Source organism: Rhinopithecus bieti, unplaced genomic scaffold (assembly GCF_001698545.2).
Source record: "Rhinopithecus bieti isolate Rb0 unplaced genomic scaffold, ASM169854v2 scaffold_1017, whole genome shotgun sequence".
NCBI classification, from domain to species: Eukaryota; Metazoa; Chordata; class Mammalia; order Primates; family Cercopithecidae; genus Rhinopithecus; species Rhinopithecus bieti.
This window is the reverse complement of record NW_016803657.1, coordinates 2,696,542-2,715,035: the sequence shown is the minus strand read 5'-3', so window position 1 is coordinate 2,715,035 and position 18,494 is coordinate 2,696,542. Positions and strand designations below refer to the sequence as shown.

Here is an 18,494-nt window from a genome sequence, read left to right as displayed (position 1 = left end):
TGGGAGGGAGGTCAGGCCTGCAGCTTTAAAGGTTCACATGAGATCCTGGCGCACCTGAAAACAAAACACTGACAAACAGCTCAGAAAACTGTTCTCTAATCCCAAAGCTTAGGAGCCCGTCCGGCGGGTCTGAGCTCCCGGCAGGAGCCATCCAGAGCCGCGTTCTCAGGAGGCCGACTCTGACCTGCTCGCAGCACGCGATGAATAATGCCAGTGACCTCATGACTGAATTCTCAGGAGACTGGGACCACAGTGTGACGTCCCCACGTCGATGGCTGCAAGGTGCCGCTCCCCCAACCCCACCCCCACTGTCCCTGAGGCCGGGCGTACTCAGAATTCCAGCGCATTCAGGCTATGTGGTGGAAGTGTGCCACAGAACCCCGGGGCGCGGGGCAGCTCCCACAGCCACATCAGCACGTCTTCAGAAGGGGTGGGGTCCGCATGGACATGAAGCCCTCGCAGCCCTTCAGGTCAGGGATCACTGCCCAGTGAATTTGCTGCAAACTTGCGGGGAACATCTTCCTGTTTTCAGAGCTTTCTGGGCTTTAGAATTGGGGATAGGGGATTGCAGGCCTATACTTTAATCCCAGAAAATCGGGGAGAGGCGAACAGATGGTGTGGAGGAATGGGGGCTTTTCTCACGGACATATTTTAAAGTAGACGTTTTACAAAATCCCAGTGGGTGGAAGGTCCAGAGCGAGGCTGACGAGGAACANCGCCCCACCACAGACCCGCCTCACCACAGACCTGCCACACAAAGACCCGCCCCACTAAGATCCGCCCTACCACAGACCCGCCTCACTAAGACCCGCCTCACCACGGACCCGCCTCACTACAGATCCGCCTCACCACGGACCTGCCCCACTACAGACCCGCCCCACTACAGACCCGCCTCACTAAGACCTGCCCCACCACGGACCCGCCTCACCACAGACCCGCCCCACCACAGACCCGCCTCACCACAGACCTGCCACACAAAGACCCGCCCCACTAAGATCCGCCCTACCACAGACCCGCCTCACTAAGACCCGCCTCACCACGGACCCGCCTCACTACAGATCCGCCTCACCACGGACCTGCCCCACTACAGACCCGCCCCACTACAGACCCGCCTCACTAAGACCTGCCCCACCACGGACCCGCCTCACCACAGACCCGCCCCACCACAGACCCGCCTCACCACAGACCTGCCACACAAAGACCCGCCCCACTAAGATCCGCCCTACCACAGACCCGCCTCACTAAGACCCGCCTCACCACGGACCCGCCTCACTACAGATCCGCCTCACCACGGACCTGCCCCACTACAGACCCGCCCCACTACAGACCCGCCTCACTAAGACCTGCCCCACCACGGACCCGCCTCACCACAGACCCGCCCCACCACAGACCCGCCTCACCACAGACCTGCCACACAAAGACCCGCCCCACTAAGATCCGCCCTACCACAGACCCGCCTCACTAAGACCCGCCTCACCACGGACCCGCCTCACTACAGATCCGCCTCACCACGGACCTGCCCCACTACAGACCCGCCCCACTACAGACCCGCCTCACTAAGACCTGCCCCACCACGGACCCGCCTCACCACAGACCCGCCCCACCACAGACCCGCCTCACCACAGACCTGCCACACAAAGACCCGCCCCACTAAGATCCGCCCTACCACAGACCCGCCTCACTAAGACCCGCCTCACCACGGACCCGCCTCACTACAGATCCGCCTCACCACGGACCTGCCCCACTACAGACCCGCCCCACTACAGACCCGCCTCACTAAGACCTGCCCCACCACGGACCCGCCTCACCACAGACCCGCCCCACCACAGACCCGCCTCACCACAGACCTGCCACACAAAGACCCGCCCCACTAAGATCCGCCCTACCACAGACCCGCCTCACTAAGACCCGCCTCACCACGGACCCGCCTCACTACAGATCCGCCTCACCACGGACCTGCCCCACTACAGATCCGCCTCACTACGGACCCGCCTCACTAAGACCTGCCTCACGTGGACCCGCCTCACTACGGATCCGCCTCACTAAGACCTGCCCCACTACGGATGGACCCACCTCACTAAGACCCGCCTCACTATGGATGGACCCGTCTCACTACAGACCCGTGGGCCCAAGTGGAACAGGCCGGTCCGGGCCCCACCTGAGGCTGCCAGGGCCAAGGAGATGCGGATGCTGGTCCCAGGTGCCTTGGGAGCTGGCCTCAGGTTCCACCCTGGCCCTCTCGCCAGACCCCATGTGACACAGCCTCCAGCCTTCTGTCCCCTGGGGGGGCCCTTCAGCTCTGGTATTCAGTCAGAAATCCTAACACACCTTCCTTTCTTTTGTTTATTTATATTCTTTAGTTTTGTGCACACTTTGAGGAGTTGATTTAGAACAGGTTCATACTGAAAAAAGCCGCAGCTGATGTTATCTCTGGGGGCTGGGGAGGGTGTCAGGGACATTTGGTGGCTGAGAGCGCGTCACTGCTACTAAGTAACTCCGTTTAACACCAGCCGTGTCTCCGTGTCTCAGGCACTTCTGTGAAATGTTCTCAGAACCCTATGGTGACTGCGGCACACCCAGCAGGCCCGGCCAGCAGCCGCCGCCCTCTGCCAGGGCCCAGCCACCCCGGCTGTTGCCATTCTTTCATAGGGTTTCCTTCATTTTAATACTTGTCATTTTTCTAGAAAACATCTGTTTTTATAAAACAAACGAGGGGGAATCAAGTATTTTAACCACAAAGTATATATACTGGCTCTAGGCGTCCATCACTTCATTGACAAACTGAATGCTGAGGAAGCCGAAGGCAAGGAGGCTTTTGCGGATGTGGACCTTGAGCTGTGTGTTCGGGAGATGCACAGGCCTCGGGGAAGCTCATGCCAGATCCAGCCACTGGGACCATGGCCTTGGCCCAAGAGTGGCATTTGTGGGAAAAAGAAAACTTCAAGAAAAACACCCCTCCTACTTCTCTTCCAGCAGCTCGTCTCCTTCTGGAAGGACGCGGAGGCATCCAGGGTAACTAAGTGCTCTGTGTCCACCACAGTCACGTCTCTCTGGGAAGGCTGGGCCGCCTACGCCAGCACCTGCTGCACCCCCATGTGGTCTGGGGAGCAGTGCCGGTCCCCACAGGGCAGCTTCTTCATCAGCCGCCGGAGCTTGCCAGGGAAGCTCTGGTTCATGTAGCGGTAGAGAAGCGGTGTCACGAAGCTGCTGGAGAAGGCTAGGAGTTTAGACAAATCCTTCGCAAAGTGCAGCAGCCCCAGGTAGTGTGCGTCCACGGGCTGTCCTCGCGAGACGAGGACCGTGTGCCCCAGCAGGACCAGATAGTGTGGCGTCCAGAGCCCAAACTGCGTGCACACGGTGGCCACCAGCAGCCTGTGTGCCGAGGGCTCCAGCCGGCCTGTATCCCGGTCCAGGGGTGTGTCCTCCCTGCGGACGCGGGAGAGTAGCACCAGTGCGTAGAGGGCAGCCAGTGCAGGCACCACATAACCGATGAACACCAGCGTGGCGTTGGCGGCTTCTGCGTTCTGCATCTTGGCGCACTCCAGCGCATGGGTGGACACGTGGCTGCAGATGTAGAAAAGCAGCGAGGAAAAGCTGGTCAGCAGCGCACCGCCCCACACGAAGCCGCACACGTGCCGCGTGTTGTACACGCTGGCCATGTAGGTCCGCGGCAGTGCACGCTCAATGTAGTGGTCGAGGCTCAGCAGGGCGGTGGAGTACATGGCCACCAGTGAGGACACGTTGAAGGGGATCTGCAGTGCCACGTGGACCTCGCCACCCGCGCTCCACAGTGCCCACTGGGAGCTCGGGGGGCCGAGCAGGTGCACAGGGGCCAGGGCGCTGAGCACCAGGCCCGCCACTGCCATGTTGACAAAGTACACATCTGGCATGGTCATGCTGGCCTTGCTGTGTAGGTTGACCAGCACCAGCAGAGCGTTGTAGCACAGGCCCACTGGCACGCCCACCACCAGGCCCAGCAGCGACAGCAGTGACAGCCCCAGCTGCAGGTCCTGGCAGGCAGGCAGCTCCTCCACCAGCCCTGTGCCGTTGAACCAGCCGCAGCCCCACATGTCAGTCGGTGAGGCTTGCGACCCTGCAGAAAGAAGGAACAGGTGGTCAGCTCCTGTCCCCTCCCAGGACCCTGGCTCAGAAGTGCTGCAGGTACAGGGGCGCCTTCTCGTGGCGCAGGAATAGCTGGAGACCACAGAGTGAGGCTGCCTCGGGCGCATTTCTGTGAAAATGAAGTTGAGCATTGAAAAATGGCCGCATCAGGTCCTGACCGGGGGCTGATGTGGCTGCACTCATTTCAGCAGCTGGGGCTGGGCACCAGACAGGGAGCCTGGCGTGCCCCACACGCTCAGAGCCCGCTGTTTGTGGGCTGCTGCAAGGCCTGGCTGGTCATCTTGACTTGGTTGGACAGGCCCTGCGCTATAATTCCTGAAGTTTACTAGATGCCTGTGGTGTTCGGATCCTGCCAGTGCCAAGAGGGACAGGCAATGTGGACGGTCAGCCCTGCACCTGCCTCCCTCCCGGCAGCCCAGGACCCGGCACCTTGGAGTCCTTGCAGAGCCTGGGCTCCAGGGAGGGTGACCTGTGGGTCACAGCCCACAGGAGGCTCTGGGGACGTGGGGATATAGCCGGTCTTGACGTCACTGAACGAGAACCTAGTGGCTGGAGCCATCCTAGAGTAAGAATTCTACCCCCACCAAAGCACAGGTATTCCTTGGGGACCTGCAGCTATCTCAGGAAGCCTGATGTCCAGCATGTCATTTGGCCCTGGCTGATCTCCTGCTCTCAGAGTGGAGTAGAAAGCATCTCAGGCTGATGAGCAGATGGCATCGTGCCTGTACCCAGAGGCGGGAGCAGCGCAGAGGCTGGCTGTGGGAGTGGGTCCTCAACCGCCACCAGAGTCCTGCCACTGCAAGACCCACACCACACACGGGGCCACAGCAGGGTGGGAAGAGGAGGCTCGGGAGGAGAAGGCAGAGGGGCCAGGGCCCGAGGCCCCCAGTGCCAGTAGCAGCGTGCGCCCCACAGCAGGCAACGTGGCCCTGGGGCTAAGCATGCAGGCAGCTGGCAGATGGGCAGGTGGGTGGATGTGGGAATTCCCATCCAGAGGCTGGCGGGCAGGACGGGAGGTGTAGGTAATTGTGCAATCCTAGTGAATGCCGCCTAGCAGCCGCAGTGAGGGTCAGGTGGTGACAGGCATGCAGAGCTAGGCCATCACCGGGTGTGCCTAGCCACAGTGCTGCCGCAGCACCCCCAGGTGCTGGGCCCCCAGCCCCTGCTTCTCACATGCTCACCTTGTCCAGCCCCTCACTAATACATCTTGACTAGAACCTCCTGGGCCGGGCAGGCGGCAATCTGGGGGATGTTGGTAGTTGGGGGTGGGCTCTGGGCTCCACTCGCCAGGCCAGCACAAGCTCCAGACAGGATGCACCTGCTCCAAGCACATCAGCGGGGGCCATTGAGGGGGGAGGCGTCCGGGCTTCTGCGGGCTTCTCCCCTCCTGCTGTGCCAGGGTCCAGAGGATGGGGTTCTTCAGGATTGTGGTCCCCCACACCCCAGCTCCTGCCTGTGAGGCTGCATGGCTTTGGCTGTCACAGAGTGGCAGCGCATTTTGAGGACGTCACCCCGCAGACTCCACTTGAGTCCCCAGGAAACACCGGCCACTGTGACTAGGTGTCAGTCAACAGCCTGGCCTGGCCTCATGGGGCGCCCAGGGCCCCCGGATCTGTCCAGGGTCTGTGGTTAGAAGATCGGAGCGGGAGGGCTGTCTCGCTGTGTGCCCCATGTGCTGCCTCCAGCCACTGACGGGAGGGCACCCCTGGCCAGCCGCCTTTGCCTCACAGAGCTTGCGAAGGGCCGGAACCCCTCACTGTGCTCCGTCTCGGCACCCCTTCATTCCCTAGAGATGCCTGCTGGTGGCACTGTACAGAGCCCCCCGCGTCCCCTCTCCCACCTGCGCTACACAGAGCCCCCCGCGTCCCCTCTCCTGCCTGCACTGTACAGAGCCTCCCACGTCCCCTCTCCCACCTGCACTGCACAGAGTCCATGTCCCCTCTCCTGCCTGCACTGCACAGAGCCCCCCATGTACCCTTATCCGCCTGCGGGCACCACAGGCTCTCACCTTTACTTTGTGGCCCGAGCCTCTTGGTGCTGTGGGCCCCGGACACTGTTAGTGAGCAGCATGGCGGGACAGAGGTGGCCACCAGAACTCCGGTGAGGACCTGCGCTGCTGCGCTTCTCTGCAAACCTGCAGGCTCTTATCAGCAGCACGCCTGGCCTCCTGCGCGTGCGTGTGAGGGCCCCAGGATGCAAGCACTTGTTTTCCTCTGGTAAGTTCCCCGCAGGGCCTCTGCCTCCCTTGGCAGGCGCCGCCGCCCCTCCCTCCTGCTGTTTACAGCCGGGTTCCAGAAATGAGGGGCCGTGCTTGGACGGGACCGCACTGCAAAGCGAGCACAGCTGGCCTCTTGCCCCACCTGATAGCCTGGCTCCTGGGGATGTGGCCTCTCCCTGCAGGCCCCTGTCTGCATTGCTGCAGGGCGTCCTACCAAGAGCCCAGGGGCAGGTCAGGCAGACACGTGTCCAGGTGCATGCAGCCGCTCCTGGTGTTCAGTGTGCTTTAGATGTTGGCTATGAGCCTTTTTTTCTGTGAGGAAATCAACAGAAGGGTCTACTGTGGAGCGAAGGCCTGGCCGTGCTCACTCAGCCCACAGGACACAGGAGCCCTTGGAGGCACAGCGGAGGCCGAGGGCAGGCTGGGGTCGGAAGCAGAGGGGAGCACGTGCGTCTGGTGTCTCCATGCACAGAATGGACATGGGCATGACCGGAGAAAAGCTGAGCCGGCCCCACACACAGAGCCTCCTGCAAGGGCTGCTCTGCTGGGCTCTCCTGCAGGTGGAACTGTGTGGGGCCAGCCTGTTGCCCACCGCACCCCTCCTTGCGGGGAGTCAGAGAGAAGCTGCCTGGACTGCTAATGCCTGCCCCGCCGTGAGGCCGAGCCAGAGGGAGGCGGCCAGCGTCTGTGAGGCTAAGAATGGCTCGATTCTTGGGAGGTGGTCACGTGAAGCAGGATCTGCTGGCATTTCCTCCCTGTGCTCACGTGCGTCCCACTCGCCGTGTCTGAGCCAGCCCTCGAGTGCGTGCTGTCACACCAGCCAGGACCTGGGAACGCTGGCCTCCAGGTGGGGTTCGGGTGGAAAGTTCTCCCGTGTGCATTTTTGTTTACTGGTAGCTGACAAATACTGAAGGATTTATAAGCTTCCAAAGCTGCAGGTTGTTCTCTGTGCAGTTCACCAGGTATCAATGATGAGGATGGTTTCTGTTTCCAGTGAAGGTTACAAGCCGAACGGTACCTGTTTTCCTTCACTCTCCATCAATTGGAAGGTGATGCGCTTTGCATGTTTGCCCCAGCATTCTCCCCGGAGTTCTCCTTTTACCAGGCATTACCTGGAGATCTTGGGAGGGAAGGCAGCTGGGGGCGGGTTGCTCTGTGGCCTCTCGGGGACATTCTAAAGCCAAGGAGGTCAGGTTTCCACCTGTGTCAGAAGCTGGGCTGAGAGGCATGGAAGGAAAGCAGGTCAGCAGAGTGTGAGGAAACCCTCTTCTCGGCCACACCTGGGTGGACAAGCCTCCATGGTCCACCTCCTCTCTGGCGGGGCTCATGGTAGGAACAGGGGTCCCTGGGAGTGCCCTCCAGGAGCTGGTTTGAGAGTATCCTGCCTGCAGGCTGTCAGCCATGGCTCCCAGAGGAGTGAGCATGAGGTGTATGGTTTTTTTGTTTTTTTGTTTTTGAGATGGAGTCTTGCTCTGTTGCCCAGGCTGGAGTACAGTGGTGCGATCTCAGCTCACTGCAACTTCCGCCTCCCAGGTTCAATCGATTCTCCTGCCTCAGCCTCCCAAGTAGATAGGATTACAGGCACCCGCCACCACGCCCAGCTAATTTTGTATTTTTAGTAGAGACAAGGTTTCTCCATGTTGGCCAGGCTGGTCTCAAACTCCCATCCTCAGGTGGTCTGCCCGCCTCGGCCTCCCAAAGTGCTGGGATTACAGATGTGAGCCACCGTGCCCAGCAAGGTGTACATTTTGAAGGCTGGGAGCCACAGGTGGTGCCCACATGACCACAGCATGCCAGGACCCGGCGAGTCGCATGAGCCAGTGTTCCCGCCTCTCCTGGTCACAGAAGACTCGTGACGCGTGCCCGACCCTCACAGCCAGCCCAGCTCCCTGTCACTGAGCTGTTCCAGGCACATTAGCCAGGGTCCTTTCCTGCCCAAGGTTCTGGGCGCTGCCGTAGACACCCCTCCCCTGCCATCGCCACACCTGCGTCCAAGTGAGGGTGATGGCCCGAGCCCCACATGCCTGCCTGGCCGCAGAGGGGTTCTGTGGGAGCCTGGACTGGCCCAGGTGGGTGGAGCCTTCGACTCCTTGCCTGTCTGTGGTCCCCCGCTTGCCTCTGTGCCCCCTGCTTGCCTCTGTGCCCAGGGACTTCCTGTTCCCGGCTGCCAGGCTGTTTGGGGAAGCGGGGCATCCTGGAACTGGAGAACAATGGCCTGGCCTCTCCCCGCGCCGGGCAGGTCCGCTGTGGCGTCTTTCCCATCAGCCACGCGCTCTGCTGACTTCCTTCAAGGGAAAGAGGAACGGGGAGCCAGGTGGTGGGAGACTTAGAGGCTGGGGGTGAGAGCCCAGATGAGCCTTGTCAGAAGTGGGCTCTTTTCCTACATGAAAGCCTGAGTTTGTTGCAGTGGCGATGAAAGATTCCGGAGGCTCCCTCCTCAGAAGGCAGGGGAGACAACAGAGAAGGGCTGCCTGCCCCCCACCCCCGTGCTGCAGGCCCCTCCTGGGCCAGGCTCGAGGAGCAGAGCTGGCACGTGCCCTCCAGTCACCCATTTCGCTCTGAGCGCTGCCTGCCCAGTGGCGGGGTTGATATTCAGCTTCCGGGGCCCACCACTGCACCCTCAGCCAGCAGGGACCCTGTGGGCCTCTCCTCCAGGCCAGCCCCACCTTTGCACCAAGAGACCACCGGCTGCTTTCCCAGCTCCTGGCCACCCTCCCAGGCCAGGTCGTCCCTGGCAACTGCTCCTTCCTGGCTCCCCTGCCCCCTCCGCCAGGCCCTGCTCCCCCAGCACCTCCAAAGTCACACTGCTGGTTTCACTTCCTACGTCCCACTGTTACCAACAGCATCTCCCCGACACCCTCCCCCATGACTCAGTACCTGCCACCCACACGCAGGTCCCTCCCCAGGTTACCACCAGCATCTCCCCCTGAAACTGTCCCCCATACTCAGTACCTGCCACCCACACGCAGGTCCCTCCCCAGGCCCATGTCCGTACCAGCACAAGTAGCTCCAAGGCTTCCCCCCGGGAGGCAGCCAGGACTGGGCCCTTCTCAGGTGAATTTCCCCAGCCGAGGTGGACGCTGCAGGTCAGCCTCACCTCTCAGGAGGGCACGCCTCGATGCAGGCGCTTGCTGAGAGGCTCCTCACCCACTCAGCCTGGAGCAGGCCTCAGGGTCTCTTAGGGACAGTGACAGCATCTCGGGCCAGGAGGGGAGGGGCTGCAGGCAGCATCTTGGCTGGGAAGGTGGAAGGAGCTGGCCCTGCCTGGGCCTCAGCTGTCCAAGATGGCCCAGTTTCAATCGTTTTATTTTCTCTATAAGAGAATTGATTAATGACACAAATGGGATTCATCTACTCCCTCCTTCTGTTTTTATTTTTTTTGTTTGGAGCCAGGATCTCCCTCAGTCACCCAGGCTGGAGGGCAGTGGTACAGTCCTAGCTCACTGCACCCTCTGCCTCCTGGGCTCAAGTGATGCTCCCATCTCAGCCTCCCAAGTACCTGGGACTACAGGCATGTGCTACTACAGCTGGCTAATGTTTTCATTTAACATTTTTTGAGACAGGATCTCACTATGTTGCCCAGACTGGTCTCAAACTCCTGGGTTCAAGTGACCCTCCTGCCTCAGTCTCCCAAAGTGCTGGAATTACAGGTGTGAGCCCCTGTGCCTGACCTGTTTTTGTTTTTTAAATTACTCTCATAAAAAGGGCCAGCCTTGCACCTACCACCCCTCCTTCCCAATCCAGTGGTGGCTGACATGCAGGAGATATCTGACCAGTCTCGTTTGGATGGGGTGAGAGGTCTTTACAGCTTCAAGGCCGGGCCCGGGCCATGGGCTAGCAGTGGACAGGAGAGGAGGGCTTAGAAGGCCCAGTGGAAGTGGGAGGGTGTCAGAGCCCAGGGCTGGCCTCAGTGTACAGCCCGCCTGGGAGACATGAGCAAATGTGCTCCCCATGCTGTGCGGGAAACTGCTGCACCCCTCACGAGCTCAGAACCTCGGCCTGCCCAGCTCAGGGTCTCCCAGCACCTGCTTAAGCAGAAGGGGGGCAGAGCTGGATGCCAGGTGTACCCCAGAGGGCTGGGGCAGAAGTGACATTTCCACACAGGAATCCTGAGCGGACCGAGGTCGGGACCCAGTGTTGATGGGAGGCTGGCGCCCCGTCTTCTGGGGACAGCAGCTTCTCTGAGCGACGGGAAGGGGCCTGGGCCTCTGGCCACACGCTGCTGGTGGAGCCTGGGAGCTGTATGAAGCCTCGGGGAAGTCCGGGTGTGCTGGTGCCCTCTGCGGCGCAGGGGTGGCCTCTGGGCCCCGTGAGCAGCCATCTGTGGGGCTGCGTACTCTCACAGAGGCCTCTGCTGGCCTGCGGGGTGATCTCCGCCAATCTGCCCATCCCCCTCTCTGATGGCACAGCTGCCATCTCCAGCAGGCTAGGGTGAGGCCCAACTAAGCAAGAGGCTGGGAAGGACGGGGTGGAGTTTCTCCGAGACCCCCTGAACATCAAGCCTTCTGGGTTCCTGGTCCCGCCGAGCACCTGTGGATGTAGCTGTTTCTGGAGTGCCCCTCCTGGGTCCAGCTGTGCCTCTGTGTCACCTGCTGAGTGGTGCTCACTCCTAACGTGTGCTCCTGAGGATAGAAGGCGGGGTCTTTTCTTCCAAGACCCTGTGCTGGGCTCCGACTGCGATTTCCTGGGAAGATGCTTCCTAGGCTGTGGCATTCCAAGCCCAGGAAGGCTGCTGGGCCTCACTTCCTTGCAGGCTGTCCTGTGTCCATCCACCTGCACGGGGTGCAGGGACGCTGCTTGCAGAGCATCACTTAGAGCTGGGAGCCCCAGGCTCAGGGCTTGGAGAAGCTGGGGCAGCTTGAGAAAGGAAAACCAAGAAGCGTCAGACTCCCAAGCCACAGGGACCGATGGGACAGGACCCTTGGTTGGCTTGGGCAGCCTGTCCGGGCAGCTGTCCCTGTTGGCTTGGAAGTCCATGGACGCGCCCGCCGCAGGTGGACGGCTCCCTGCTCTGCTCTGAGCCTGAGCAAATGCCCTGGGGATCTGTTCTGTTCCTGATCTAAACCTGAGTGTGTCCAGCTCCCTGGAGAGCCCCTGACAGACCGCCTGTGACTTTGGGCCACTGTGCCTGAGGAGTCACTGCCCACAGGGTGCACAGGCAGGCTGGGGACGGAAAGGCTGCCCAGTGGTGCTGGCCCCTGTGTCCCTGCACAACCCCCAGCCTGCAGCCCTGTGCTGATGGCAGGTCTCACACTGCAGATGACTCTGCTTGTGGTTCAGAGTGGGGCCCACTGTGGGAGCCCTGCCAAGGCCTGGCCCACCAGAAAGACCTGGGAGGGCCTGTGTGTCCTGAGCTTTGGGGGCTGACAGTGTGGGGCAGCTCTCTTTCACTGTCGGGGGCGGGTGGCTGCTGGCTGCTGGCTGCTGGCTGCTGCCAGGCCCAGCTAGTGGGAGGGAATCGGGAGGGCCCAGGTGCACAGCTTCAGCTATCCCTGCCCAGGGATCCTCGCACGGGACTTTGGTGGCTTCTCTGTCATAGAACCCAGTACAGTGGTGCCCAAAATTTGAATGAAAACAGTCCTTAAAACTGTTTTCCTACTTTGAGAAAGCACCACTGATTCTAGACACTGCCTTGACCTCTGGCCTAATTCCTCCTACCTGACATGAGGGAACATTAGACAGGGCTTCGTATGTAGTAAGCCTGCTTGTAGGACAGCCCATGTCCTGCCATCTGCAGGAGCCTGGGTTAGTGGCGGGCAGCTGCAGGGGTTGACATGAAGCACTGTAAGAAACCTCCTCGCCCTCCGTCTTCCTGGGAAGGCAGTGGTTAAAGGCCTGGGCTCTGGAGCGGGCAGCCAGCATGTGTACTGCTGGCTTTTCCAGTCCTGGCTTGCACACCGGTGTCTTTGCAGGCAGGTGACTTCCTTGCTTTGTGCCTCAGTTTCCCCAGGCTTAGGAAAATCCTCATTGAGACAAGAAGGCTAAATAAACCAACCCACGTGAAGCATAGGAGGGTGCCGGCGCTTGCTCCCTGTCACCAGCCCTGGCCTGGGATGATGACGCCTGCAGATCTTTGGCCTCCTCCCCAAATATGAAGGGCAGAGGAAACTGTTCTGTGACCTTTTACTCAGAATCTTTGTGAACGGACACGTGTGCAGGGGAACCCTGGGGCAGGGTGGGTGACAACAATGTGGGCCCCATCACATCCCACGCTGCCGGCGAACGTGGAGGAGGCAGCTCCCAGGATGCACCCTGTGGGTGGTGCTTGCACAGGGAGTGCAGGGTCAGACGACGGAGGCCTGGGGAGCGCACGGTCAGACGGCGGAGGCCGGGGGAGCGCACGGTCAGACAGCAGAGGCTTTGCAGAGTTTTATGGTCTTTATGTTCTGGATTTGGGCTTGATACCAACACAATGAATTTCCCGATGTTTCACTGGTACTAAACTGGAGTATAAACACTCGCTTCCCTGGCCTGTATTCACCGCTTTCAAAGGAACTTGGGATTGGGAAGGAGAATCTGCTCCAGGGGTCTTGGTTCTCTTTGGTTCATAACTCATGAAAATGTCTGGAGCCAGTGTGTGGCTGCGGAGACCATGGCAGGGTGTGGACAGGGGCGACAGGACCCCTTCAGGCCAGCTGTCAGGAGCATATTAAGTGAGATGTTGGCATCTTTCTTCCTATGTCTTATTTAAAAAGAGCACAAAGTGCTATCCAGCAGCCTGTTAATAATGAACGTCTGTGAGCAGTGAGATGAACTTGGGTGAAACCTGGGGCTAACTTCGATAGGGTTTCCCAATAGAAATGGGCTGCCCCAGGCCTGTTCAGAAGCAGCAGACCTGGAGACAGAGGGGGACTGAATGTGGGGAAGGTGACCACCCCCTCAACCTGAGCGGCACCTGGGTCCCTGTATGTGTGTGAGAGAGGGCACAATAGTGCCTGCACTGCACGGAGCTGGCAGAAACAGAAACCAGCAGAGGAATCCTCTGCTCCAAGGGGGCTGAATCAGTTTCACAAAAGCCATCACATTTGACGTTGCTGTCCCTGTTAGTCGGGAAGTTCTTTTCTCTGTTGCTCAGGGCCCTGTCAGAGCTGGGGCTGGCAAGTCCCATGCCCGGTGATCCCCGCGAAGTTTCCGGGTGCTCTTTTGCACACTGTCTTTTGCGGATGTTGATCCCTTGCCTAGAACACCCTTTCTCGCTTCCTCTCGTTCTCTCAGCAAACACTGACTCTTCCTTGACATTTTATTTTGGGCATCAGCACCCTTGGGAACCCACCCCCGACCACTGTCTCCACACCCCTCTGCCGGTTGTGCTGGGTTACGCATGTCTACACATCCATTTCTTTCCCCCCCACTCGGAGCTCTTTGCAGGCCTGGGAAGCTTTTCTGTGTGCTGCAGCAGTCTGGCTGACTGTTGGATGAAAACCGTGGAAGGGGATGTATTCAGTGATGTAAAAGGCTTTTCCCCAAGGTGAGTGATCCGATTTCCCCACAGAGTAGAAAGGAGAGCAGGCAGAGTGGGGACTCAGCGCTTCTTATTGTCCCAGGACAGTTGTCGAAGCTTTAGAGCCTTAGATTTGAGTGGAAATAGAATTGCGAGGCCTCAGGCACTGCATCCTCAGAAGGATGGCAGGAAAGGAGTACGAAGGCCACAGCCAGCTCCCGACTAAACCTGCCATGCACCATGAGATGCTCAACCTTGGATGAATGTTCTAGAACAATCAAAATGCTTTCAAAATGACTCTGGAATGTGTATTTCCTTTTGTAGTAATGAACCCAGGCTTTAGCAACAATTAACATCCAGCTCTTGGGAGCCAGACTCTTAGGAAAGGCTGCTGTTTTCATAGGGTTTCAATGTGGAGAGCTTACGTACACTGATTCCTATCTGTGCCTTCCTGGGCTGTGATAAGAAACGGTTCATTACGTAGATGGGTGGTTTTGATTTTTGTAGCCTTTTGCTTTTTACAATTCCAAACTGCAGAGTAGTGCAAGTAAATCAGGTGACTTGGCTTAGGCTATAAACAAAGAGCATGCCTCTCTTTCTCCATGGATAATAGTGAGCATGTTTGTGGCTCCAGGACGGGCTCTGGGGGCTGAGACCAAGCACCTTGCTGGGCCAGTGGACCGGCCGGGCACCTGTGCCGGCAGCTATGGGCTCCAGTTCCCTGGAAGAAGGTGGAACAGCATTCTTTTGTTTACTTGGGCTTTTTGTTCCCTAACTTGGTGTGAGGCTAATTCCCTTTCCAGGTACAGCAGACCAGGGAAAAACAGAAACAAAAAAACAAAAAAACTTCCTTAGAAATTCAAGGACCTGGCCAAGAAGAGAGAGTCTCCACTGCAGACTCTGGGCAGGCTTGGCACCTGCCCGGGCTCCCCAGTCGAGCCTGGGTTTACTAGGCGTGGCCTTACCTGCAGGCAAGTGCTGTGAGCCACAGATCTTATCACTACCTTGGTTCTTTCCCAGGGAGGAACCAGCAGGTTATTTCTCCTCATCACACTTGCTGGTCTGCAAGGCTTGCTCTGGTTTCCATTAAAATGGGGAAAGTCCTTGGCCTGTGCAGGAAGGGACCCGGGTGTGGCTCTGTGGGGATGCACAGACACCTGCCCCACTCCACCCTGTCCCTCTGCTGCTCAGGGGGCTGTTTTGTTTGCACTTGGAGGCTCCTGGGTAGACAGCACGCGTCTAAGAAACTGACTTCTGGTCCTGGGCAGCATCTCATTTTGTGATCTCACATTAGAGAGAAAAGTTATTGTTCTACTCTCCAGACTGGGTCCCCTCTCCTCTTTGCTACCTACATGGTGTCTTGGGATTCTGAGCCTGTGAGATCCCTAGACAGATGTGGCTAACTGGGCAGCCTAATGCTGACCAGTTGGGCAGGCAGGTTAGTGAAAGTCCCGGAGAGCAGAGGAGCTGGCAGGCAGGAGAGAATGACTGGGAAACGCTGTTGAAAGAAAACAGCACCGTGGGATCATCGTGTGCATGACACGGTCAGCCAGGTTCTCTGGGCGAGAACTCCCTTCTGCAAAGGCAAGGCCTTGCTGTGGTTGGGTCTTTAAAGGCCAGGTGGCGGTTGTTTTTTCAGGATTCCAGATGACATCCTAGGGACTGTGAGAGCTGCAGCTCCCCAAGGAGCACCTTCTTCTCCCTCCCCCAGTGAGCAGCATGTCCCTCTTCTGACTGTAAATTACACGAGCCTATTTCCCCATGTAGCGGTCTGTGCAGTATGCCATTTATTCATTGTATGATAGATATAATCAGCCTTAACATCCTAACCTAAGACCCACATGAGGTGCGTGCCCTTTACCCTTCTCTCTTCATCAGCCTGCTAGGGGCCTATGAAGGGACTCCAAGTCAACTTTCATATTTACATTCTGTTCTAAGTCTGCATTCTTCTGTTCTCCATTCTCGGGATATGTCCATGCTGGCTAGAGAGGCAGGATGACACACGGATGTCAGCACGAATGTGTGTAGCATCGGGCAGTGAGCATCACTGCTCTGGCCCCGACCTCTTCTCTGTGAAAAGTCATAACAGTATTCAATACATATGAACTATGTTCTTAAGTCACTTGTCTTCAGAGGCCTTCTTCATTGAGGAAGACACCAGGGATTCTGGTTGGGGAGCCAGGCGTTGCAGTAGTTCTTGAAGGAGCTGCACCTGTCATGGGTACTGTGAGCGTGCACTGGTCTAATTATTAACAGTGCCTCCGTTCACTCTCAACGGTGCCCCAGTTAGGATGATAGAATATCTCATCACCACTATGCGTGAGGAGCCTGGGAACACAGTCAGAACTGTTTTACTCATACAAGTTTGCAGAGGCCTTTAAACAAAGCCTCTTGCCCCTGTTACTGAATGCTGCCCTCCGCTAGATGCTGTAGGTAGCAAAAGATAAAAGATGTCGTGCTGTTCCGTGTGGACAGGAGCTGGCTATTAAAAGTGGAATGGAGGACTCAAGTACATTTTCTTTTCTTTTTTTTTTTTTTTTAGATGGAGTCTCGCTCTATCACCCAGGCTGGAGTGCTGTGGCCGGATCTCAGCTCACTGCAAGCTCCGCCTCCCGGGTTCACGCCATTCTCCTGCCTCAGCCTCCCGGGTAGCTGGGATTACAGGCGCCTACCACCTCACCCGGCTAGTTTTTTGTAGTTTTTAGTAGAGACGGGGTTTCACCGTGTTAGCCAGGATGGTCTCGATCTCCTGACCTCGTGATCCGCCCGTCTCGGCCTCCCAAAGTGCTGGGATTACAGGCTTGAGCCACCGCGCCCGGCCTTCAAGTACATTTTCATAGGCAGGGAAGAGATCAAAGGTGACAGCCACTGCTCTGGATGACAAATACAGAGTTATCCTCAGGTCCACCACATAGCATGTGTGCAGAGATAAGCCACTGTGACCAGTCACATCAGGACACACAGACTGATGCCTAGTTTAGAGAACTGACTTGCCAGGTTTGTAATATTAACTTAATAGTGGGTTTCCTGCTGCTGATAGTGGTGGTTTGGCAGCTGGAGAGCACTGCCTTCCAGTGAAGCTTTGAAAGAGCCGTCCCGTGCCCTGCCAACTGTCCAAGACAACTGACAGCAGATCCGACATCTCCATGTAGACACAGTTCCAAAACTCACTTTAACACGCTAATCATAGAAGGGGCCGAAAGCAGTCACCATAGTGGCCCAGGAGAGCAGGATCAGTGGTGCCCTGTCAGACATGGGCAGAGCCAGTGGCGGCGCTGAGCCGCCTACCCTGGCAGCAGATTCAGCTGCCATCACCAGGTTAATGACCGAACGCCCGCCCCCGGGGCTCAGCTCGGAGGGCAGCCGGAGGACAGCGGTCCCCTCCCCGCAAGGGCAGGGCGCCCCGCAGTGGGCAGCTGCCATAGGACCCGAGTCCCATTAAGCACAGCGCCCGCCATGGGAGCCGCAGCAGCTCAGGGCTGACTCGCTCCCCAAGCGGAGACCAAGGTGTGCCCCATCTACCCCACCCAGGCTCCCGGGCCCCACTCACCGGCTTGCTGGGCTGCGGCCCCGGCAGTCGCCGCAGGGCGGGCAGCTCGGGCTGGAGGAGGCGGCTGGGCTCCGGGGTTCCCGGCCGGGCTCACGGCGCGCACGCTGCCCTGGCCCTGTGTACACACGTGACCGCCGGACCCGCCCCCTGCCCTGGCTCCGCCCCAGGGCGCCCAGCGGCAGCGATGCCTGGCCCCGCCCCAGCCTTGGTCCCGCCCTGGGCTCCGCCCCCAGCCCCGCCCTCGGGGCCAGACCGCGGGGGAACCGCTTGGACCAGTGCGGTCGCGGGGCGGTGGCGGTGGAGGCGGCGCTGGTTGTGTAACCTGAGACCAGCCATTTGACGAGCTCGTGCGCCCGAGATTCCCGGTGGGAGAACACACCCAGGGCTCTTGGAGTTTTTGAGAATTCTCTTAGTGGCAGTCCGGTTTCTTTTTACAGGCGCTGATGCCTATTTTGTCGAGTCAGAATATACCCTAATCTGCAGGGTGCAAGCCTCACCGCCCTCCAAAGGAAATGAGTGACTGCAAGCTAGTCCTTCCAGGTACACCTGCCCCTCTTTCTTCCCCAAAGTTTGCTTGCTGTTTCCAAAGTCACCAATTACTTCCTGGTTTTAGGAGTTTCTTTGTAAACGGAACACTCACAGGAAAGCCGTTTAAAGAAACACATTGTTTGTTGCCTGCTTACTTTTGTAGCTATTGTTACAAGTTAAACATTGGAAAAGTTGAAACAAGGACATTTACTGTGCTGTAATTTTTGAGGTGAAACAGTACCCCCTGCAGCACATTCTGGTTCAGGGTCTAAGAACGTTTCTGAAAATCGAAGCATGTGGGTTGCACAGTTCCATGTAGACTTGCTGTGACCTGCAGGCCAAGTGGAACAGCAGCAGGAAGAATAGCAGCCACTGGCCCTCGGCTGAATGGTGCTGTGGCCCACTGTGTTCAGGGATGTACCTCGGCCACCTTCCTGGACAGGACGGCTTCCTGAGCTTGGGTCAGAGTGGGATATTGGGGTCAGCTTTCTATTCCAGCGGGAGGGCCGTGCCTGCTGATGACACTGACTTGCTGCCCAGCCCGGCACCAGGTCCCTGGCGCAGTGGATCCAACCCGGGCCCTGTGTGCCCAGAGGTGCCAGGTACTGCTCTTACTTGCCAAAGACAGTCACAAG

General features: G+C 58.5%; 2 protein-coding genes and 1 long non-coding RNA gene across 5 annotated transcripts in view; 2 read left to right on the top strand and 1 right to left on the bottom strand.

Annotated features, from left to right (window-relative positions):
* Nucleotides 1-18,494, top strand: part of CHLSN (cholesin) — a 125,482-nt gene that overhangs the window by 70,431 nt on the left and 36,557 nt on the right. The gene's annotated exons all lie outside the window — the stretch shown is intronic.
* On the top strand, nucleotides 117-2,488 carry LOC108543671 (uncharacterized). The gene is made up of 2 exons (XR_001889637.1): nucleotides 117-282; nucleotides 839-2,488. It is a non-coding gene; the product is annotated as an uncharacterized LOC108543671 (long non-coding RNA).
* GPR146 (G protein-coupled receptor 146) lies at nucleotides 2,332-17,709 on the bottom strand. 3 transcript variants are annotated; one of them, XM_017894238.1, is made up of 3 exons: nucleotides 6,131-7,490; nucleotides 5,304-5,440; nucleotides 2,332-4,093 (listed from the first exon to the last, which is right to left on the bottom strand). In XM_017894238.1, the coding sequence occupies exon 3, from the start codon at nucleotides 4,068-4,070 to the stop codon at nucleotides 3,069-3,071; it is 1,002 nt and encodes a 333-aa protein (XP_017749727.1). In that variant the 5' UTR covers nucleotides 4,071-4,093; nucleotides 5,304-5,440; nucleotides 6,131-7,490; the 3' UTR covers nucleotides 2,332-3,068. The 3 variants fall into 3 exon arrangements, with proteins under 3 accessions (XP_017749727.1, XP_017749733.1, XP_017749718.1); XM_017894244.1 differs by lacking the exons at nucleotides 5,304-5,440; nucleotides 6,131-7,490 and adding an exon at nucleotides 17,332-17,709; XM_017894229.1 differs by lacking the exon at nucleotides 5,304-5,440.